The 18,337-nt window shown below is 42.3% G+C and overlaps 1 protein-coding gene across 2 annotated transcripts in view; it reads left to right on the top strand.

Annotated features, from left to right (window-relative positions):
- Positions 1-18,337, top strand: part of SH2D3C (SH2 domain containing 3C) — a 173,806-nt gene that overhangs the window by 111,781 nt on the left and 43,688 nt on the right. For both annotated transcript variants that reach the window (XM_073600449.1, XM_073600450.1), the window contains one exon: positions 7,345-7,384. In XM_073600449.1, coding sequence (XP_073456550.1) covers positions 7,345-7,384 — 40 coding nt within the window. The remainder of the gene's footprint in view (positions 1-7,344; positions 7,385-18,337) is intronic.

Genomic DNA, 18,337 nt, shown 5'->3' with positions numbered 1-18,337 from the left:
CAGCTATTGGCTACTGGCTATCAACTTTCTTATTTTAGTCCGGTGTGCGTCATCACGTACGAATCCGTCGGACTTTTGTGTGATCGTATGTAGGCAAGTCCGTTCATTAGAAAGTCTGTTGAAAGTCCGTCGAAAGTCTGCCGGACGGGCTGTCGGACTTTTGTAGCTGAAAAGTCCGACCGTGTGTACACGGCATAACAGTGCCTGCAACCAAATAGCTCCCAACTGTCCCTGATTTCGAGGGACTGTCCCTGATTTGGAGCAAGGTCCCTCTGTCCCCCTTTGCTCCTCATTTTATCCCTCATTTTGGTCTGATCTATATTGTTGTATATAACATGCACTTTTTATCTATCAAAAAGTGTTTCCCAGTGCTAAACCTTTCATTTAATCTCTAAATTGCTGGATTTGTAAATTCCTTAAGCTAATATAATGGAATAGTATTGGTAAAAAAAGCACTTGTGGGTTTAACCAATTATTTTTTTATTGTACAATTCTCCTTTAAGGGGGGCGTGGCAGGGGGTGTGTCCTATGCCTACATACGTTTGCTAGTAGGTGTCCCTCGTTCCCATCTCAGAAAGTTGGGAGGTATGCAACCATTCTCTGCCATTCACTTGTAATTATACATGCAGTGATTACCAGTCAATGCTCAACCTTCAATGCAAACTGCATCCAGGGCCGATCAACCTCAAAGCTTCTGATTAGTTCTTAACCACTTGTCGACCAGCCGCCGCAGTTGTGCTGCGGCAGAATGGCACGGCTGGGCGAAACAACGTTATGTAACGTCACTTCGCCCTGTGGCACGCGCACCCTTTGCTCGCCCCCTGAGCCGATGCGAGTGCCCGGCGGTCAAGATCACCATGACACACGGAGGACCGGGATCTGTGTGTGGAAACACACAGTTTCCAGTTCTCTGAGGGGAGAAGTGACATCATCTGTTCATACAGAGTATGACCAGCGATCTGTCATCTCCCCTACACAGTCTCCTCCCCCCTTCAGTTAGAACACACTCTAGGGAACACATTAACCCCTTGATCGCCCCCTAGTGTTAACCCTTCACTGCCAGTGACATTTTTACAGTAATCAATGCATTTTTATAGCATTGATCACTGTATTAATGCCAATGGTCCCAAAAATGTGTCAAAATTGTCTGACGTGTCCGCCATAATGTCGCAGTCCCAATAAAAATCGCAGATCGCCATCATTGCTAGAAAAAAAAAATGAATAATAAAAATGCCATAAAACTATCCCCTATTTTGTAGACGCTATAACTTTTGCGCAAACCAATCAATATAAGCTTATTGCAATTTTTTTTTATCAAAAATATGTAGAGGAATACATATCGGCCTAAACTGAGGAAAAAAATTGTTTTTTTATATATTTTTTGGGGATATTTATTATAGCAAAAAGTAAAAAATAATGCGTTTTTTTTCAAAATTGTCTCTTTTTTTGTTTATAGCGCAAAAAATAAAACCGCAGAGGTGATCAAATACCACCAAAAGAAAGCTCTATTTGTGGGGAAAAAAGGACGTCAATTTTGTTTGGGCGACTGCACAATTGTCAGTTAAAGCGACGCACAAAAAGTGCTCTGGTCAGGAAGAGGGTAAAATCTTCCGGGGCTGAAGTAGTTAAAGAGGCCAGAAATGTTGCCAGACCATTCATTTCAACAAAAAATTTCCAATAAGATTACACAGGAATTGAATGTATTTTATGCATGTTATCTATAAAAAAAACCTTCCATGAATAGCCATCCCTAAGCCCCGAGAATGCAGCTGTTGGCCGCCATCTTGAATGTGATGTCAGCAGCCCCAGAAGATTCAGAGCTGCCACTCAAGTGGCGCTCTATAGTATTTCCCCATTGCTTCTCCCCCAGGTGGAGAGGTTTGGTGGGGGAAGAGATTAGCTGGGCCAGCACAGACAGAAATGTAAACGTTCCCAGAAGAGGAGAGGGCTATGATGTGCAATGAGGGAGGGGACTGTGTAAAGGAACTGATTAGTCATTTGTTCTAGCAAGTTGAACGGCGCATTGCAAGCAAATAAAAAAGAATGTCTGGAAAAGAAAAACATAAGTAGGCATTTCAAATATTTCATTATTCTTCTTTTTGCCAAAAAGGTGCACCTAGTTATCATTATTAATAATCATTTCATAACACCATCATCTTTTGTGTATTAAAAAAAAATGATACTGATGGTAAGAGAGAGAGAGATAGCTGCACGCCTCAAATAGAATATAAAGAAAAAAGGAAATTTTCCCCGTGGGGTTTTGAATTGCAGCCAAAAAATTAAAGAGGTAAATGGAATATATTTTATTGAAAAAATTACCGTACAATATAAGTTATGTTAAAACATGAGCTCTATTCAATTCATTATGTATATACAATGGATTGAATAACAGAGCTCATGATAACTTATATTGTACAATAATTGTTTCAATAAAATATATTCCATTTACCTCTTTAATTTTTTGGCTGCAATTCAAAACCCCACGGGGAAAATTTCCTTTTTTCTTTATCTTTTGTGTATAATGTAAGCACAAACAAGAGCAAATATTATGGATTATACAAATGCATGAAATATTTCTTCTGACAGGTACATGCAGTTGTATAGCAGAACATATACAGCAAAAGGAACATACAATAGAAGTGAGAGGGCGGCCTGTACACAATGACAGCCTGTACAGGAAAGAACATTGCTCGATTTCCCCATCAACACAGTCAGTGCTGATTGGGGGAATCCCTTCTACAGGTGGGGAGCCGTCCCTGCTGGCAGAACACAATAATCACTGCTGGCGGCTATAGCCACCAGCAGTTATCCCTAGCTCCCAACTGTCCCTGATTTCGAGGGACTGTCCCTGATTTGGAATTAAGTCCCTCTTCCCTCCTCATTTGTCCCTCTTTTTGGTCTGATCTACATAGTTGTATATAAATTGCACCACTTAAGTGTTTTCCACTGCTAAATCTTTCATCCAATTTCTAAATTGCTACATTTGAAAATGCCAAAAACCAATATAAAGGAATAGTAGTGGTAAAAAAAGCACTTGTGGGTTCAACCAATATTGTTTTTTTTGGTACAATTCTCCTTTAAGGGGGGCGTGGCAAGGGGTGTGTCCTATTCCTACATACTTTTGCTAATAGGTGTCCCTCATTCCCATCTCAAAAAGTTGGGAGGTATGGTTATCACATGCAAAAAAAAAATAATCTAACAGTCTGGTTATACTGAAGGCAATCGATGGATCAACTTCAGTAAAACCAGCCTGCTCATAGGTGGATCAAATCTCGTTCCTGCTGAACCTGCTGCCGAGATTTGATCCATCTGCGACCAGCTTAATTCTTTCCAACAAGTCTTTTCATCCAGACAGCACAACTAGGTTGGTTGGTGACCTTGCTTTTCTTTGCCTAAAGTGTGTATATAGCTAGAATGTTTTATTTTAGGTTTTGAATGGAGTTGGGAAGGATTTGTCATGGTTTTTATTAGGGTTGCACCGATACTAGTATCAATATCTGTGCCGATACCGAGTATTTGCACAAGTATCGGTACTCTTGCAAATGCACGATACCTGAAACCGATACTTTCAGGCTCAGCTCTTTGAGCTGTCAGTGGGTCTCCCCTGTGTTAAAGAAGTTCGGTAATTGGAGCTGTCAAAAAAAAAAAGCCGCAATGTTTATTACCAACATTGCTCAGCCCTGAAACACTAAAATAAAAAGAAACATTGTTTCTTTTTTGTATATTTCTGTTTCTTCATCTGCAGATCAAAGGGAAGAACAAATGTTCCTCTGTTTAACCTCCCTGGCGGTATGATTATTTCGGATTTTAGGTGCTGAAAGCGGTACAATTATTTTGCATGGAAATTTGGCGTTTTATATTTTAGGTCTGTAAATCTTAACAATAACACACTTAAATCTGTCCAAACCAGAGTCTAGTAGATATCCCGGGTATGATAAAGTTTGAAACACAAAAACATAAATTATAATATAATAAATAAAAATAAATAATTTTAAAAAATTAAAAAAAATAGTAATAAAATAAATTTCCCCACAATTCACTATCGCTCAATTCTGCAAGTGTTCTAATTTACTATCGCTGTTTTCTAGCTGGTCTAAAGCCACTTTTGACGTAAAGGGACACGTTTTGGTTGCTATGGACAATCTCCAGTTTCCAGGCAGAAAGAACAGTGTATATCATGTAAAACTGCATGCAGGGCATGGGCCAGAGCACTGGGGACAAAAGGGATGTGAAATCATTTCATACAGTACTGAAATCTGTAAGATTACAGTACTGTATGTGTTATGATTTTGACATTTTTTTGAATTTGCCGCCAGGCTCCGCCCCCGTGCGTCGCGCCGCTTGCAGGGAACGGAGCCTGGCACGGAGAGGCTTCGGAGGAGGACGGAGCCCTCGGATACTGCGGGGGACATCGCAGGATCCCGGGGACAAGGTAAGTAACGCCGCCCCAGGATCCTGCAATGCGATCCCGAGTGTGGCTCGGGGGTTACCGCTAATGGTACTGAATTTTAACCCCGAGCCACCCTCGGGAAAACCGCCAGGGAGGTTAACCCCTTCATAACCCTCATTTACTCTAATCAGCCTTAATTAACTCCCTATTCTCCTCCATTTAACCACTTAAGGACCAGCCTCGTTTTGGATTTTAGGTGTTTACATATTTAAAACAGTTTTTTTTGCTAGAAAATTACTTAGAACCCCCAAACATTATATATTGTTTTTTTTTCTAACACCCTAGAGAATAAAATGGCGGTCATTGCAATACTTTTTTTTTTTTGCACCGTATTTGCACAGCGGTCTTATAAGCGCACTTTTTTTGGAAAAAATTCACTTTTTTGAATAAAAAAATAAGACAACAGTAAAGTTAGCCCAATTTTTTTTATATTGTGAAATATAATGTTACGCCAAGTAAATTGATACCCAACATGTCATGCTTCAAAATTGCGCCCGCTCGTGGAATAGCGTCAAACTTTTACCCTTAAAAATCTCCATAGGCAACGTTTAAAAAATTCTACAGGTTGCATGTTTTGCGTTACAGAGGAGGTCTAGGGCTAGAATTATTGCTCTCGCTCTATCGGTCGTGGCGATACCTCACATGTGTGGTTTGACCACCATTTTCATATGCGGGCGCTACTCACGTATGCGTTCGCTTCTGCGCGCGAGCACGTTGGGACAGGGCGCTTTTAAAAAAAAAAAAATGTATTATTATTTATTTTACTTTATTTTATTTATTTTTTCACTGTTTTTTTAAAAAAAAAAAAAATTGGATCACTTTTATTCCTATTAGAAGGAATGTAAACATCCCTTGTAATAGAAAAAAGCATGACAGGACCTCTTAAATATGAGATCTGGGGTCAAAAAGTCCTCAGATCTCATATTTAGACTAAAATGCAAAAAAAAAAAAAAAAAAAAGTAGTTTAAAAATATGACACAAAAAAAAATGTGCCTTTAAGAGAAGTGGGCGGAGCCGACATAATGACGTTGCTCCGGCCGTCCTATGGTATAGAGACGGGTGGGCGCCATATTAGCCTCACTCGTCTCTATACTGAGGAAGAGAAAGGACCCGATCGCCTCCACCGCTACCGACGGTTCCGGTAAGCGGCAGGGGGCGGGAGAGCGGCGGGAGGGGGGTGGCACCTCTCCCGCCGCCGATAACGGTGAACTCGCGGTGAACCCGCCTCAGAGACCACCATTATCGTGTACAGAATCGCCGGCCCTAAAGATGGATACCTCGGTTGTGGCAGCAGCTGCGGCCGTTACTGAGATATCCATCTTTAAAGTAATGACGTATATATACAGTGGCCGGTCCTTATTATTTTCCTGCTTTTTTTCTTTTGTTCACGTCTATTTTATAAACCATAAACGATTAAAACTTTTTTTTTGTTGTTTGCTTTGTTAGTGAATATTTTTACACATATATATTAACATATATTTACACATTTCACATTGAAAATGCGCAAAATTAAAAAAAAGATCAGTTTATTTCATTTGTAAATAACTTTTCAATGCTTTGTACCATTGCTGACAGCTGAAGTTAAAACAAAACAGTTGCGGTAGGTATCGGTAATTGGTATCGGGCGAGTACTAAAAAAAAACTATCGGTACTCATACTCATTGTAAAAAAAATGGTATCTGTGCATCCCTAGTTTTTATTGCTGCATGTGTCCCAACTGGGTAGATTTACCCTATTTGTCTTCATGACCACGCTCCCCCCCCATAGTTGTCACCAATCTCTGGGGGGAAATGTGTCCTTGACCGTGTGGCTGAAAACTAAGGGGTAGTATGGGCCACATCTAGGCCAGAAGTTATGCAGCAGCCAAAACTTTACAGGAAGATTCAAATTACAGTTCATGGAGCAGAGAGGATAGAGAAGGAGAGCAGCAAGGGAGCACCTTTCTAGCCAGGGAGCACCAGTCTAATCAGAGCAGTGGCGTCGCTAGGGGGTGGCTTTTGGGGCTATAGCCCCGAATCTGGGCCCCATAGCCCTGAGTCTCTGCAGGGGTCCCCAAGGGGAGGCTCTCTGGGGACCCTGATGTAAGTCGGAGGCTCTCTGGGGACCCTGATTTAAGGGGGAGGCTCTCTGGGGACCCTGATGTAAGGGGGGCTCTCTGGAGACCCTGATGTAAGGGGGGCTCTCTGGGGACCCTAATTTAAGGGGGAGGCTCTCTGGGGACCCTGATGTAAGGGGGGCTCTCTGGGGACCCTGATGTAAGGGGGGCTCTCTGGGGACCCTGATGTAAGGGGGGCTCTCTGGGGACCCTGATTTAAGGGGGGCTCTCTGGGGACCCTGATGCAAGAGGGGGCTCTCTGGGGACCTTGTTGTAAGTGGGGGGCTCTCTGGGGACCCTGATGTAAATGGGGGGGCTCTCTGAGGATATATACGCACACACACATATATTACTGTATATACATGTGTATGCCCGCCCAAGCGTATGACTTTCTTTACTGCTCTGCTATGGGCTGTAGCCCCAGATCTTTTGTAGACCTAGCAACGCTCCTGAATCACAGTTACCTTAACATACTGAGGCCGGGGTTTCGCATTAAGAAATACATACCTGGACATGTTTTATTCTGTCCGGAATAACCCTGACACTCAGCTGCAGAGAGGGTTGCTGTATTGATCTCTGGGAGTTTTTACTTATGAGCCTACTAGATGATCAGACATTAAAAAGTTGATAAATAATTGATCATTATTCTATACAGTATCTAATGTGAACACACAGCTAGTAAACAAACAGGAAGAGGTCCTCATACAATGGTTCTGTTGCTCTATGTGCTCTCCTATGGCGTTTGTTTCCCTATGCTCCTCCTGTACCCGTGTCCTAACTCTTCCATCTTCTCTTGCAGCACCTGCAACACCTTGGATGCTGGAAGCGAGTATGTCAAGGTAAGGTTCAGATATTACCTCTTTACTCTTTGTTTTCTATCTGGCTCATCCTGGAGGATAAAAGAGTACCTTTCACATTAAAACAATTCTACATTTTCCCATATGTGCTTGTAACGACACCCCGAGTATGAAAGGGGTTAAAGCCGTTTAGGACATTCCATTTCTGAACACAAAGGCAGCTACCGAACACTCCAATCAGCCGAAGAAACCCATACGAATAATTCTTCCCCCCAAGTACGAGACGAGGCTCTGTACGGAGGGTCAAACAGGAATCAGACTCTTTATTGAAAACGAATGCAGGCTCTCTTTATACACTTGAGAATACTGCAGGCGCCACACGAACAATGACCCGGATCCACCCACAACATTACACAATGGTTACATAACGAGCCCCCAATACACATTATTCTGAGTGTCAATACCTCCCCTAGCGGACAACAGGTGAGCACACTTAATAATAGGTGAAGGGAAAATTGCCTCAGACAAGATTAACACGATTTACTTATCCAGACAAAAGCAACATAGTTAAGCAATAGACAGTCGGATTCTTACATTGAACTTCCTGGAATGTCCATATTAGGAGTTATACTTCCTGGCCATAGACCTCACAGTGTACAGGGGATAAAATCTTCATATTTCTTGAGAGATATTGTTAATGAATATTACTGTCCCATTTGAAGTAATCCAATCATATTCTCAGGGTTCATTCTTTTCTTGCTCACCCTGCGCCCAAAAGAGACTCCCGTCACAGTGCTCATTCAGTAAGCCAAAGAGCAGAGAGCAAAGTATAGGAACCAAACATAAACCATTCTAAGCGCATTCTAGACATTATATTGTTACTCAGTTCAGGTGTTTTTTTTTAGGCTAATTAATGGAAAACTGTAATTTTTTTGGGGTCAATCTCAATTATATTTTTTCTTTGGCATTGATTTTTTTTTTTGAACAGGTGTTTTTTTTTTACTTTATTTCTGGGGTCTCCAAACTGTGGCCCGAGGGCCAGATGTGGCCCTTTGCTAGCCTTTATATGGCCCTTGGAGCAGTATTGCTCCCACTGATATGAGGCACTATTCCTCCCGCTGACACCAACAAGGGGGGTACTATTTCTTCCACTGATACCAATGATGGGATACTATTCTCCCTACTAATAGGGGCACTATTTTCTGCCACCCCACCCCCGTTGGCCACAATCCAGCCCTCCTAAAGCCTGAAGGACAATAAACTGGTCCTTTGTTTGAAAAGTTTGGCGACCCCTGCTATATTGCTTTTACAAATAATTTTTTAAGTCATGAAAAAGGATTCTCAGAGTAATATGAGTTATCTAAATCAGGGGTCTTCAAACTTTCTAAACAATGGGCCAGTTTACTGTCCTTCAGACTTTATGGGGGCTGGACTGTGGCAAGCGGGAGTAGAAAATTCCCTGGCATCAGTGGGAGTAAACCATGCCTACAACTCAGTGGTCAATGGGAGTAAAACAAATTACATAGCACCTTTGGTCAGTAGGAGGAGGAATAGTGCCCTACTGGTGGTAGGAATAGAGCTCCATTGTTGGTGTCAGTGGGAGGAATCGTGCCCCATTGTTGGTGTCAGTGGGAGTAATAGTACTCCATCATTGGTGTCAGTGGGAGAAGTTATGCCCCATCATTTATATGTGTTGGGGCGAATAGTACCCCATTCTTTTTGTCAGTGGGAGGAATAGTGCCCCATTGTTGGTGTCAGTGGGAGGAATAGTGCCCCATTTTTGGTGTCAGTGGGAGGAATAGTGCCCCATCGTTGGTATCAGTGGGAGTAATAGTACTCCATCATTGGTGTCCTTGGGAAGAATGGTGCCCCATTATTGGTGTCAGTGGGAGAAATTATGTGTGGGGGGGGAATAGTACCCCATTGTTTGTGTCAGTGGGAGGAATAGTGCCCCATTGTTGGTGTCAGTGGGAGGAATCGTGCCCTATTGTTGATGTCAGCGGGAGTAATAGTACTCCATCATTGGTGCCAGTGGGAGAAATTATGTCCCATCGTTGATATGTGTGGGTGAGAATAGTCCCCCATTGTTGGTGTCAGTGGGAGAAATAGTACCCCATTGTTGGTATCAGTGGGAGTAATAGTACTCCATGATTGGTGTCAGTGGGAAGAATGGTGCCCCCTTATTGGTATCAGTGGGAGAAATTATGCTCCATTGTTGATATAAGTAGGGGGGATAGTACCCCATTGTTGGTGTTAGTGGGAGGAATAGTGACCCATTATTGGTATCAGTGGAAGTAATAGTACTCCATCATTGGTGTCAGTGGGAGGAATAGTGCCCCATTACTGGTGTTAGTGGGTGGAATAGTGCCCATTTGTTAGTGTAAGTGGATGGAATAGTGCCCCATTGTTGGTGTCGGGGGTCAGTGGGAGGAATAATGACTCATTGCTGGTGTCAGTGGGAAGAACAGTGTCCCAAAGGAAAGCAAAGGGCCACATCTAGCCCATGGTTTGCAGTTTGAAGACCACTTTTTCAAAGAGAGAGCATAGCAAAAGCAATTTTCTTTCACATGCTCTGGAAATGAGCCATCTAAAGGGAGGGAGGGGGAGATATCACTGCGCATTCACTGGTGCATGCTAATTTCAGCTTGAACTACTGAAGTCTGTAAACACCAGGGTTTTTAAAGGAATAGATAAGGTGAAATCGGAAAAACATGTTGCCTGCTGGCTGGTTATAAAACTGTGTAATGTATTGAACTGACCTGAAAAGAAAAACTATTTGTACAAATATTATTTTTCTTTAGTCCTGGCCATAAAACCAACCGTGCAAAACAAGTATCCATTCCCTTTAAACGAGTGGTTCCCATGCCACTTTTTTCAGTAACCTAGTCTGATATTTTCCTTTGCTGGAAATGTCCGTATTTAGCAAGGAATACCTCGAAATTCACTCAGCTCCTCCCCACCAGAGAATACATTTCAGTGCACCCGAGAAAGCACGCAATCAGCGCACATTAGGAACCCCCAGGCAGGAAAATCTAGGCGTAGACAAGCGATTAGTCTGTTTTTCACAAATCCATTTGCTTCTTCTCCTAGTAAATGACCTCTAATGAGTTAATTATTGTTTTCGAATGATCAGTACATAAGAGATGGAAGCGGATGGAGGACCAGATGTCATCATGGTGAAAGGTTGTTTCAAGCTTGCTGTGTCACTTTTGCAAACTCTGCACATCTGAACCACAGAAAGAATCCCACTATGATTGAGTGGAAGGAGAATGAGTCGGCTCTTGGGAGTGTGAATATATTTACACTCCGTACCTAAAAATAGCAAAAGGGGAACATGAAATATATCTTTTTTTTTCCCCATAAATTACACTTACTACATAGGTTGGCTTCCTCTGCAATTTAAAAGGCAGATGATGCTGGAAGACGGCATCATTTGTATCGCTTGCTGCAGGTACTCTTAGAAATCCCCAACTGCGGGGAAGCTTTGATCTCTTCCCCCACCCAGAAACTGGGTCACCCACTTTGCTTCTAGGGAAATATTGGGAATCATTCATTAGCTGGGCTCCTTGCTCTATGTTTTTGAGGACGCGGTTGTACATATCTGTCTAATAAATATACAGTAAAACCTTGGTTTGAGAGTAACTTGGTTTGAGAGAGTTTTGCAAGACAAGCTAAATTTTTTTAGAAAATTTGACTTGATATACAAGCGATGTCTTGATATGCAAGTACCGTCAAGTCACAACTGAGTATAAAGGAAAAGAGAGGCGCCTCTAAGGCCCCTTTCAGACGTGCGGATCCGTATTCAACCATCCTCTTGCTCAGCAGGGATCGATCCGTTGATCCCTGCTGAGCCAGCGGATGACAAGTTTGTCTCTGCACTGTGCAGGGACAGACCTGTCAGATCTCCACTCTCCTTTATGGGGGGAATTGGATGATTACGGACCACCTGTCCGATTTCTTCCGATCCGGTCTGCCAGACAGATGGGAAATAGGGTTTCCATCCGTCTGGATTTTTTATGGAGCGGATCGGGGCGGAATGGATGTCAGCAGACATGTCACCGCTAACATCCATCGCTCCATAGAGATGTATGGAGTAGGGTTGCACCGATACTAGTATCGGTATCGGTGCCGAGTATTTGCACAAGTATCGGTACTCAAGCAAACTGATACTTTCAGGCTCGGTTCTTTGAGCTGTCAGTGGGTCTCCCCTGTTGACAGCTAAAGTGTTAAAAAAGTCCGGTAATTGGAGCTGTCAAAAAAAAAAAAAGTAGCCGGCAATGTTTATTAACAACATTGATCAGCCCCTAAAACATTAAATAAAAAAAAACATTGTTTCTTTTTGAATCTTTCTGTTTCTTCATCTGAAGATCAAAGGGATAAACAAATGTTCCTCTGTTTAACCCCTTATAAACCCTCAAAGTGACACTAAAGGTTCGATTTTAATTTTTTAAAAATAACAAACATGTCATACTTACCTCCACTGTTCAGCTTGTTTTGCACAGAGTGGCCCTGAATGGCGTTTTCTGGGGTCCCCCGGCGACTCTCCTAGCTCCTCCCCATTTCAGATAACCCCCTGGGAGAAGCGCTCTCCTGGGGGGTTACCTTGCAGGCGCATTCCCGAGTCCTGCATTCGGCGTCCATAGCCGCTGAGTTCAGGACTCAGCCCCGGCCCCCTTCCCGTTGCCCGCGTCATTGGATTTGACTGACAAATGGCCAATGGCTGCGCTGCTATCAATCTATCCAATGAAGAGCCGAGAAGCCCGGGCGACGATCGAGTGCGGGATCAAGCGCAGGACTTTTGAGGGCTCAGGTAAGTAAACTGGGGGCTGGGGGGCCCGTAATCATCAGATGTTTTTTCACCTTAATGCATAAGATGCATTAAGGTGAAAAAACATGAACCTTTACAACCCCTTTAATTTACTCTAATCAGCCTTAATTTACTCCCTATTCTCCTCCATTTAATTAATCTCCTGCTTTTTTTTTTTTTGTTCACATCTATTTTATAAACGATAAACAATTAAAACTTTTTTTTTGTTTGCTTTGTTAGTGAATATTTTTACACACATATATTAACATATATTTACACATTTCACATTGAAAAAGCACAGCATTTAAAAAAAATCTATTTATTTCATTTGTAAATAATTTTTCAATGCTTTGTACCATTGCTGACAGCTGAAGTGAAAACAAAACAGTTCCGGTAGGTATCGGTAATTGGTATTGGCGAGTACTAAAAAAAAAGTATCAGTACTCATTGTAAAAATAAATGGTATCGGTGCATCCCTAGTATGGAGCGACCGTTCAGGTCCGCTAAAGAAAACTGACAGGCAGATCTGAACGGTCCACAGGTGTGAAAGGGCCCTAAATGTAGCAATATGGTTACATTGAATGAAGGTACAACATTTAGCAACATATTGCTACACTTAGAGGCACCTCTCTTCTCTTTTATATTCTGTAGCTCCTGCTGGATTTTGCTTCTAATCCCCTTGTGGAGGCTTCCATTTGTAAATGGACATTTTATGGTTACACAACCTATCACATTGCTATATTCTTTTTATATGGACTATAAACTGAAGGAATTATGAATAAATGGTTGTAGAACGAATCATCTGAGTTTCCATTATTTCTTATGGGGAAATTTGCTTTGATATACAAGTGCTTTGGATCACAAGCATGTTTCTGGAACAAATTATGCTCGCAACCCAAGGTTTTACTGTATCTTCAAATATTATCAGTACGTGGACCATCGCTGGTGGTAACAGGGTAAGGGTCAGCTTCCCAGTGGTGTCCATCACTTCCAACCCTCAAAGGTTTAGGAAATCCCTGCAACTGATAAATGATCATTCCTTTTTATGGTCAAAAAGGGAGCTGCCACTTCTCTTTTTGAATGCCCCATCCATTCACAATCTTCAAAGCAAGTCCATAGGGTTTTTCAAACAAAAAAGATTTCTAACAGGAATTAAGAAAAAAATGTCTCCAAAGTTAAAGCGGTAGTAAACCAAAAAAAACAAAAAAAAAAACCTACAAGACAATTGCATAATGTGCTAATATGCATTGCATACTAGCACATTATGCATTACTTACTTTAGAACGAAGCCCTTCCAGCAGCTTCTGGTCACCGCTAAGATGGCTGACATGTTCCCCCAGCCGGGTTCCGGGCTCTGGTGCTGTAAGATGTCACTCCCCTGCATGTGCGCGGGAGCCCTCAGTTCCGACAAGAAGCTCTGAAGATCCGGCATGGTACGCCGGACCTTTGGAGCCCATCTCCGCTAATGTCAGCGGCTGCTTGAAGAGTGAATATCTCCTAAAAAGGTGCTTGTTTAGGAGATATTCATTTTACCTACAGGTAAGCCTTATTATAGGCTTACCTGTAGGTAAAAATAACAAAGCGGGGTTTACAACCCCTTTAAAGTGTTACTAAACCCAGGACCCTGCATTCACTTTATCTGGTCTCCCACAGTACACAGAACATGGAAATGCAATTATTTTTGTAAATATAAACTGCTAAATACCTTTTCTCATCAGCAGTATATAGCAGTCTTGTGACTTCTTATCAGTGTTTGGTTAAAGCTGCACGTCACTGGGCTGTCTCACGCCGCTTGTACGGCCAGTGGACTGAGCGCCATGCGGAGGGGGAGTTGTCGATCCCGCCTCCCTCCTCCAGCTTAGTACGCAAACCCCGTTTCTCTCCCCCCCTTTAGTTTGGAACGCAAACACATTGGCGTGCGTTCCTTCTTGGCACAGACACGCTGCAGCTTCCGGCCCGCTATGCAGTTGATGCGGAGGCGCCCTACAAGCACTGACCCCCCGCAATATTAGTGTAAGTACACATATATTTCCATCCATCTTCATAGCCCTTATACACCCTTATACATCTTGTGATCGGATGAGTGATGTTTTGAGTGGGCGATTCCCACTCACCATGGTTGGTAATGTCCACTGTGATCTACATCTGGTATGTTTTAGACACCACATGCTGTTTGTTGCCTCTGCAGTCTGTTTACACAGCACGCCACAATTCACTACCCATCAATTAATCAATCCATTATTTAATTAATTATTGATTTGTTTATACATGTATGTATGTGTGTGTATATATATACATGTATATATGTGTGCACGTGTGTATATGTATATATGTATATATATATGTGTATATGGTTTGTATACCAATTGGAATTTTGCACGCATGATTAGAGGACCCAGGAGGGAGGGATTTCCAAAGGGGGAGGAGCCCCGTACCCCATCCCTGTGTCACTGGCATACAAGCACTTATAAGTGAGGTCTGCTGAGGGAGGTTGCACTGCATAGCTCTGATGAAGAGGGGACTCTCCCTTCGAAACGCGTTAGCTGATTGTGACGTCTGTGCGTTCCTCCACGACACTTGGAAGGTTTCGCTCATCCTAAATCGCAGGCTGTCTGTTGGTGCGATTTTATGTTGTGCCTCCTCCACCAATTGCTTGTGAGTTGTTTCTTTTACTATTTTTATTTAATAAATGTTTTAAAAGTTAATGCACAAGGCTGGTGCGCCCCTGTCTTCTTTTTATTTCGGTTTGGTTAAAGCTTGTAGGAGGAGTCTTTATTCTACTCTGACTGTCCTATGAGGCTGCAGGACCCCTGACCCTCTGTCTGGACAGTGCTTATTGGCCCTGTGCTGATCACATTCACTCTCCCAAGAAAAAAAAAAGAAAAAACTCTCTAGCAATACACACCAAACTGAGCGTGTGCAGCTTGTCGCCCGGTGTGGGGTGGGAGACCAGAGAATGTTCCCTAGCCAGTAAGAACCCAGAAACAACAAGGATTTTTTCACTTTCCTGGCCACTGTAGCCAGGGCAGAAGTTAATGGGGCACGATCTGTGCTCCATTAGCTTCAGTGGAGTGCAGGGTACACATCAGGACTGTAATTGACCCTTGATATCTAAATAAAGAGAACCTGTCACAACAAAATGCTATCACATAGGGGACTTGCCAGTCCCTCTTTGTGATAGCATGAAGTTAAGTGACAAAAGTATAAAAAATGAAGGTTACACTCAAAGAAATAATTCAAATTTCCCCTGCCCCCATCAACATGCACATATAAACATAGACAAACATAGGGCGCCTACATACAAACCATCAGCTGCATTTCACATATTAGGTACCACCACGCACACCAGAATGAGAGCAATAATTCTAGGGCCCTCAATTATGATTAACCCTAAACTGATGACCTGTAAAGGCTTTTAAAGTGTCGCCTATGGAAAATTTTGCCTACCATAGCTTTTTGCCGTTACACGCATGTGCGCAACTTTAACCACTTAAGGACCGGGCCTCTTTCTGAGATTTGTTGTTTACAAGTTAAAAACAGTTTTTTTGCTAGAAAATTACTTAGAACCCCCAAACATTATACATTTTTTTTTAACACCCTAGAGAATAAAATGGTGGTCATTGCAATACTTTCTGTCACACCGTATTTGCGCAGCGGTCTTACAAGCACACTTTTTTTTGGAAAAAATACACTTTTTTTAATTAAAAAATAAGGCAACAGTAAAGTTAGCCAAATTTTTTTTTTTATATTGTGAAAGATAACGTTATGTCAAGTAAATTGATACCCAACATGTCACACTTCAAAATTGCGCCCGCTCGTGGAATGGCGACAAAATTTTACCCTTAAAAATCTCCATAGACGACGTTTAAAAAATTCTACAGGTTGCATGTTTTGCGTTACAGAGGAGGTCTAGGGCTAGAATTATTGCTCTCGCTCTATCGGTTGTGGCAATACCTCACATTATTCCTATTACAAGGAATTTAAACATCCCTTGTAATAGAAAAAAGCATGACAGGTCCTCTTAAATATGAGATCTGGGGTCAAAAAGACCTCAGATCTCATATTTACACTAAAATGCAAAAATAAATAAATAAAAATTGTCATTTAAAAAAATTATTTAAAAAAAATGGGCGGAAGTGACGTTTTGAGATCGCTTCCGCCCAGCAATTGTATGGAGACGGGTGGGGGCCATCTTCCCCTCACTAGTCTCCATACCCAGCTACTGACAGGACACGGTCACCTCCACCGCTGCCGACGGCTCCGGTAAGCAGTGGAGGGCAGGGGGAGGCCCTCTCCTGCCACCGAAAAAAGTGATCTCGCGGCAAATCCACCGCAGAGACCACTTTTATCTTATAGCGGTCTGCCCGCTGAAGACGAGGATACTGGGGTTATGGCAGCTAGCTGCTGCCATAATAACGATATCCTCCTTCAAACAGCCGACGTATAGCGACAGCGGGCGGTCCTTAAGTGGTTAAAGAGGAAGGAAACCCTGATAGGTTTTATGTCCTCTTTTTTCCCCTGCAAAGTAGAAGCGTAATGGGCTAGTATGCATCGCATACTAACCCATTATGTGCCACTTACCTGCAAACAAAGCCCGCGATGTCCACACTGGTGGCCACACACATCTTCACCCCTCTTCCTTCTGGGGCCGTGGACTCCGGCCCCGGAAGGAAGAGGGTATGCACGCGGGAGCTGCCAGTCACGGCACAAGCCCCTTAGAAACGGCACGATCTTGCCCTTTCTTCTGTGCGCATGCGCCGATGACGTTGGCGCAAGCGTATATGGTAAATATCTCCTAAACCGTGCAGGTTTAGGAGATATTTCCAGTACCTACAGGTAAGCCTTATTATAGACTTTACAACCACTTTAAAGCTTGACATGTTTGGTATCTATTTACTCAGCACAACCTCATCTTCTATACTTTACCAAAAAATGGCTAATAAATTGCGTTTTTGTGCACTTAATTAACTTTAGTGTATTTTTACTGAAAATATGGGTTTGATTGAACCCATAATATCGTGAGACATAAAAAAATGAAACTACCAACATTTTAAGCTCCAGGGTCTCTGCTTTAAAAAAAAATGTATAATGTGTGTGTGTGTGTGTGGGGTGGGTTAACTAATCGAATGTCTTTTTAACATTTGTGCAAAACCGTTTCTGGCAGCAGAAAGGTTAAATGCCAAATGCAGCCAGAACTGCTGTTTCAGGTCCTGGTGAACTGACCTCCCAATTGTCTTCTTCTATCTTCTGGAGGCTCTTGGCAAGATTGGCGCAGTATTTTTTTTTGTTCTGCCACTGCCCAAACATAAATCCATCAGTGATTTATAGTATGTTATGTGAACACTCTATGGTGCGAATACAGACTCTATCTAAAAGAAAGACATGGAATTCATTTAGTAACTGCAGTACAATCTGGTTATTTCAAGTCATCTGTAGATAGAAAACCCTTTCAGGGTAAAACGTTCTGCTTTCAAAAGCCACATTCTGGCCGCATGTCTGTCTACAGCTTCAAACAAGGAAGCTTCTGTCAAACAAATGAGTGCCAAGAGGGACACGCTTGTCCATGGCTTAATGCTTGCCAGATCATCTGTCCTCCAAATCTGCTAGGCATGGTGTTAAGCTACAGTCCAATGTCCTAGTAAGTGAGCCTATCGGGATGGAGGGCTTTTTTATGATTGCAAAGGATCACCAAAATATAATAACAAATAAAATGATTTTATTGTATAAAGATTGTTCTCATGTGGGGGTTTCAGCTACCTTAGATCTCATGCACATGGGCAGTTTGGTCTATCAGTGTCAAATCCTGATGTTTCCGGCTCCTTGGGAGACACAGGTCCCCAAAACCAAGAATATTGTATACATCCTTAACCACTTCCTTACTGGGCACCTAAACCCCCCTCCTGCCCAGACAAATTTTCAGCTGTTAGCGCTGTCTCTCTTTGAACAACAATTGCGCGGTCATACAACACTGTACCCAAATGACATTTTTATCACTTTTTTCCCACAAATAGAGCTTTCTTTTGGTGGTATTTGATCACCTCTGGGTTTTTTATATTTGTTAAAAAAATTTAAAAAATACCGAAATTAAAGAAAAAAAAATACAAAACCGTTTTATATTTTGTTAATAAATTTTGCAAACAGGTAATTCTTCTCCTTCATTGATGTACGCTGATGAGGCTGCACTGATG

This window comes from Aquarana catesbeiana, linkage group LG09 (assembly GCF_042186555.1).
Source record: "Aquarana catesbeiana isolate 2022-GZ linkage group LG09, ASM4218655v1, whole genome shotgun sequence".
In the NCBI taxonomy this organism is placed as follows: Eukaryota; Metazoa; Chordata; class Amphibia; order Anura; family Ranidae; genus Aquarana; species Aquarana catesbeiana.
Note: the sequence above shows the minus strand (reverse complement) of the source record. Positions and strands in the feature narration are given on the sequence as shown.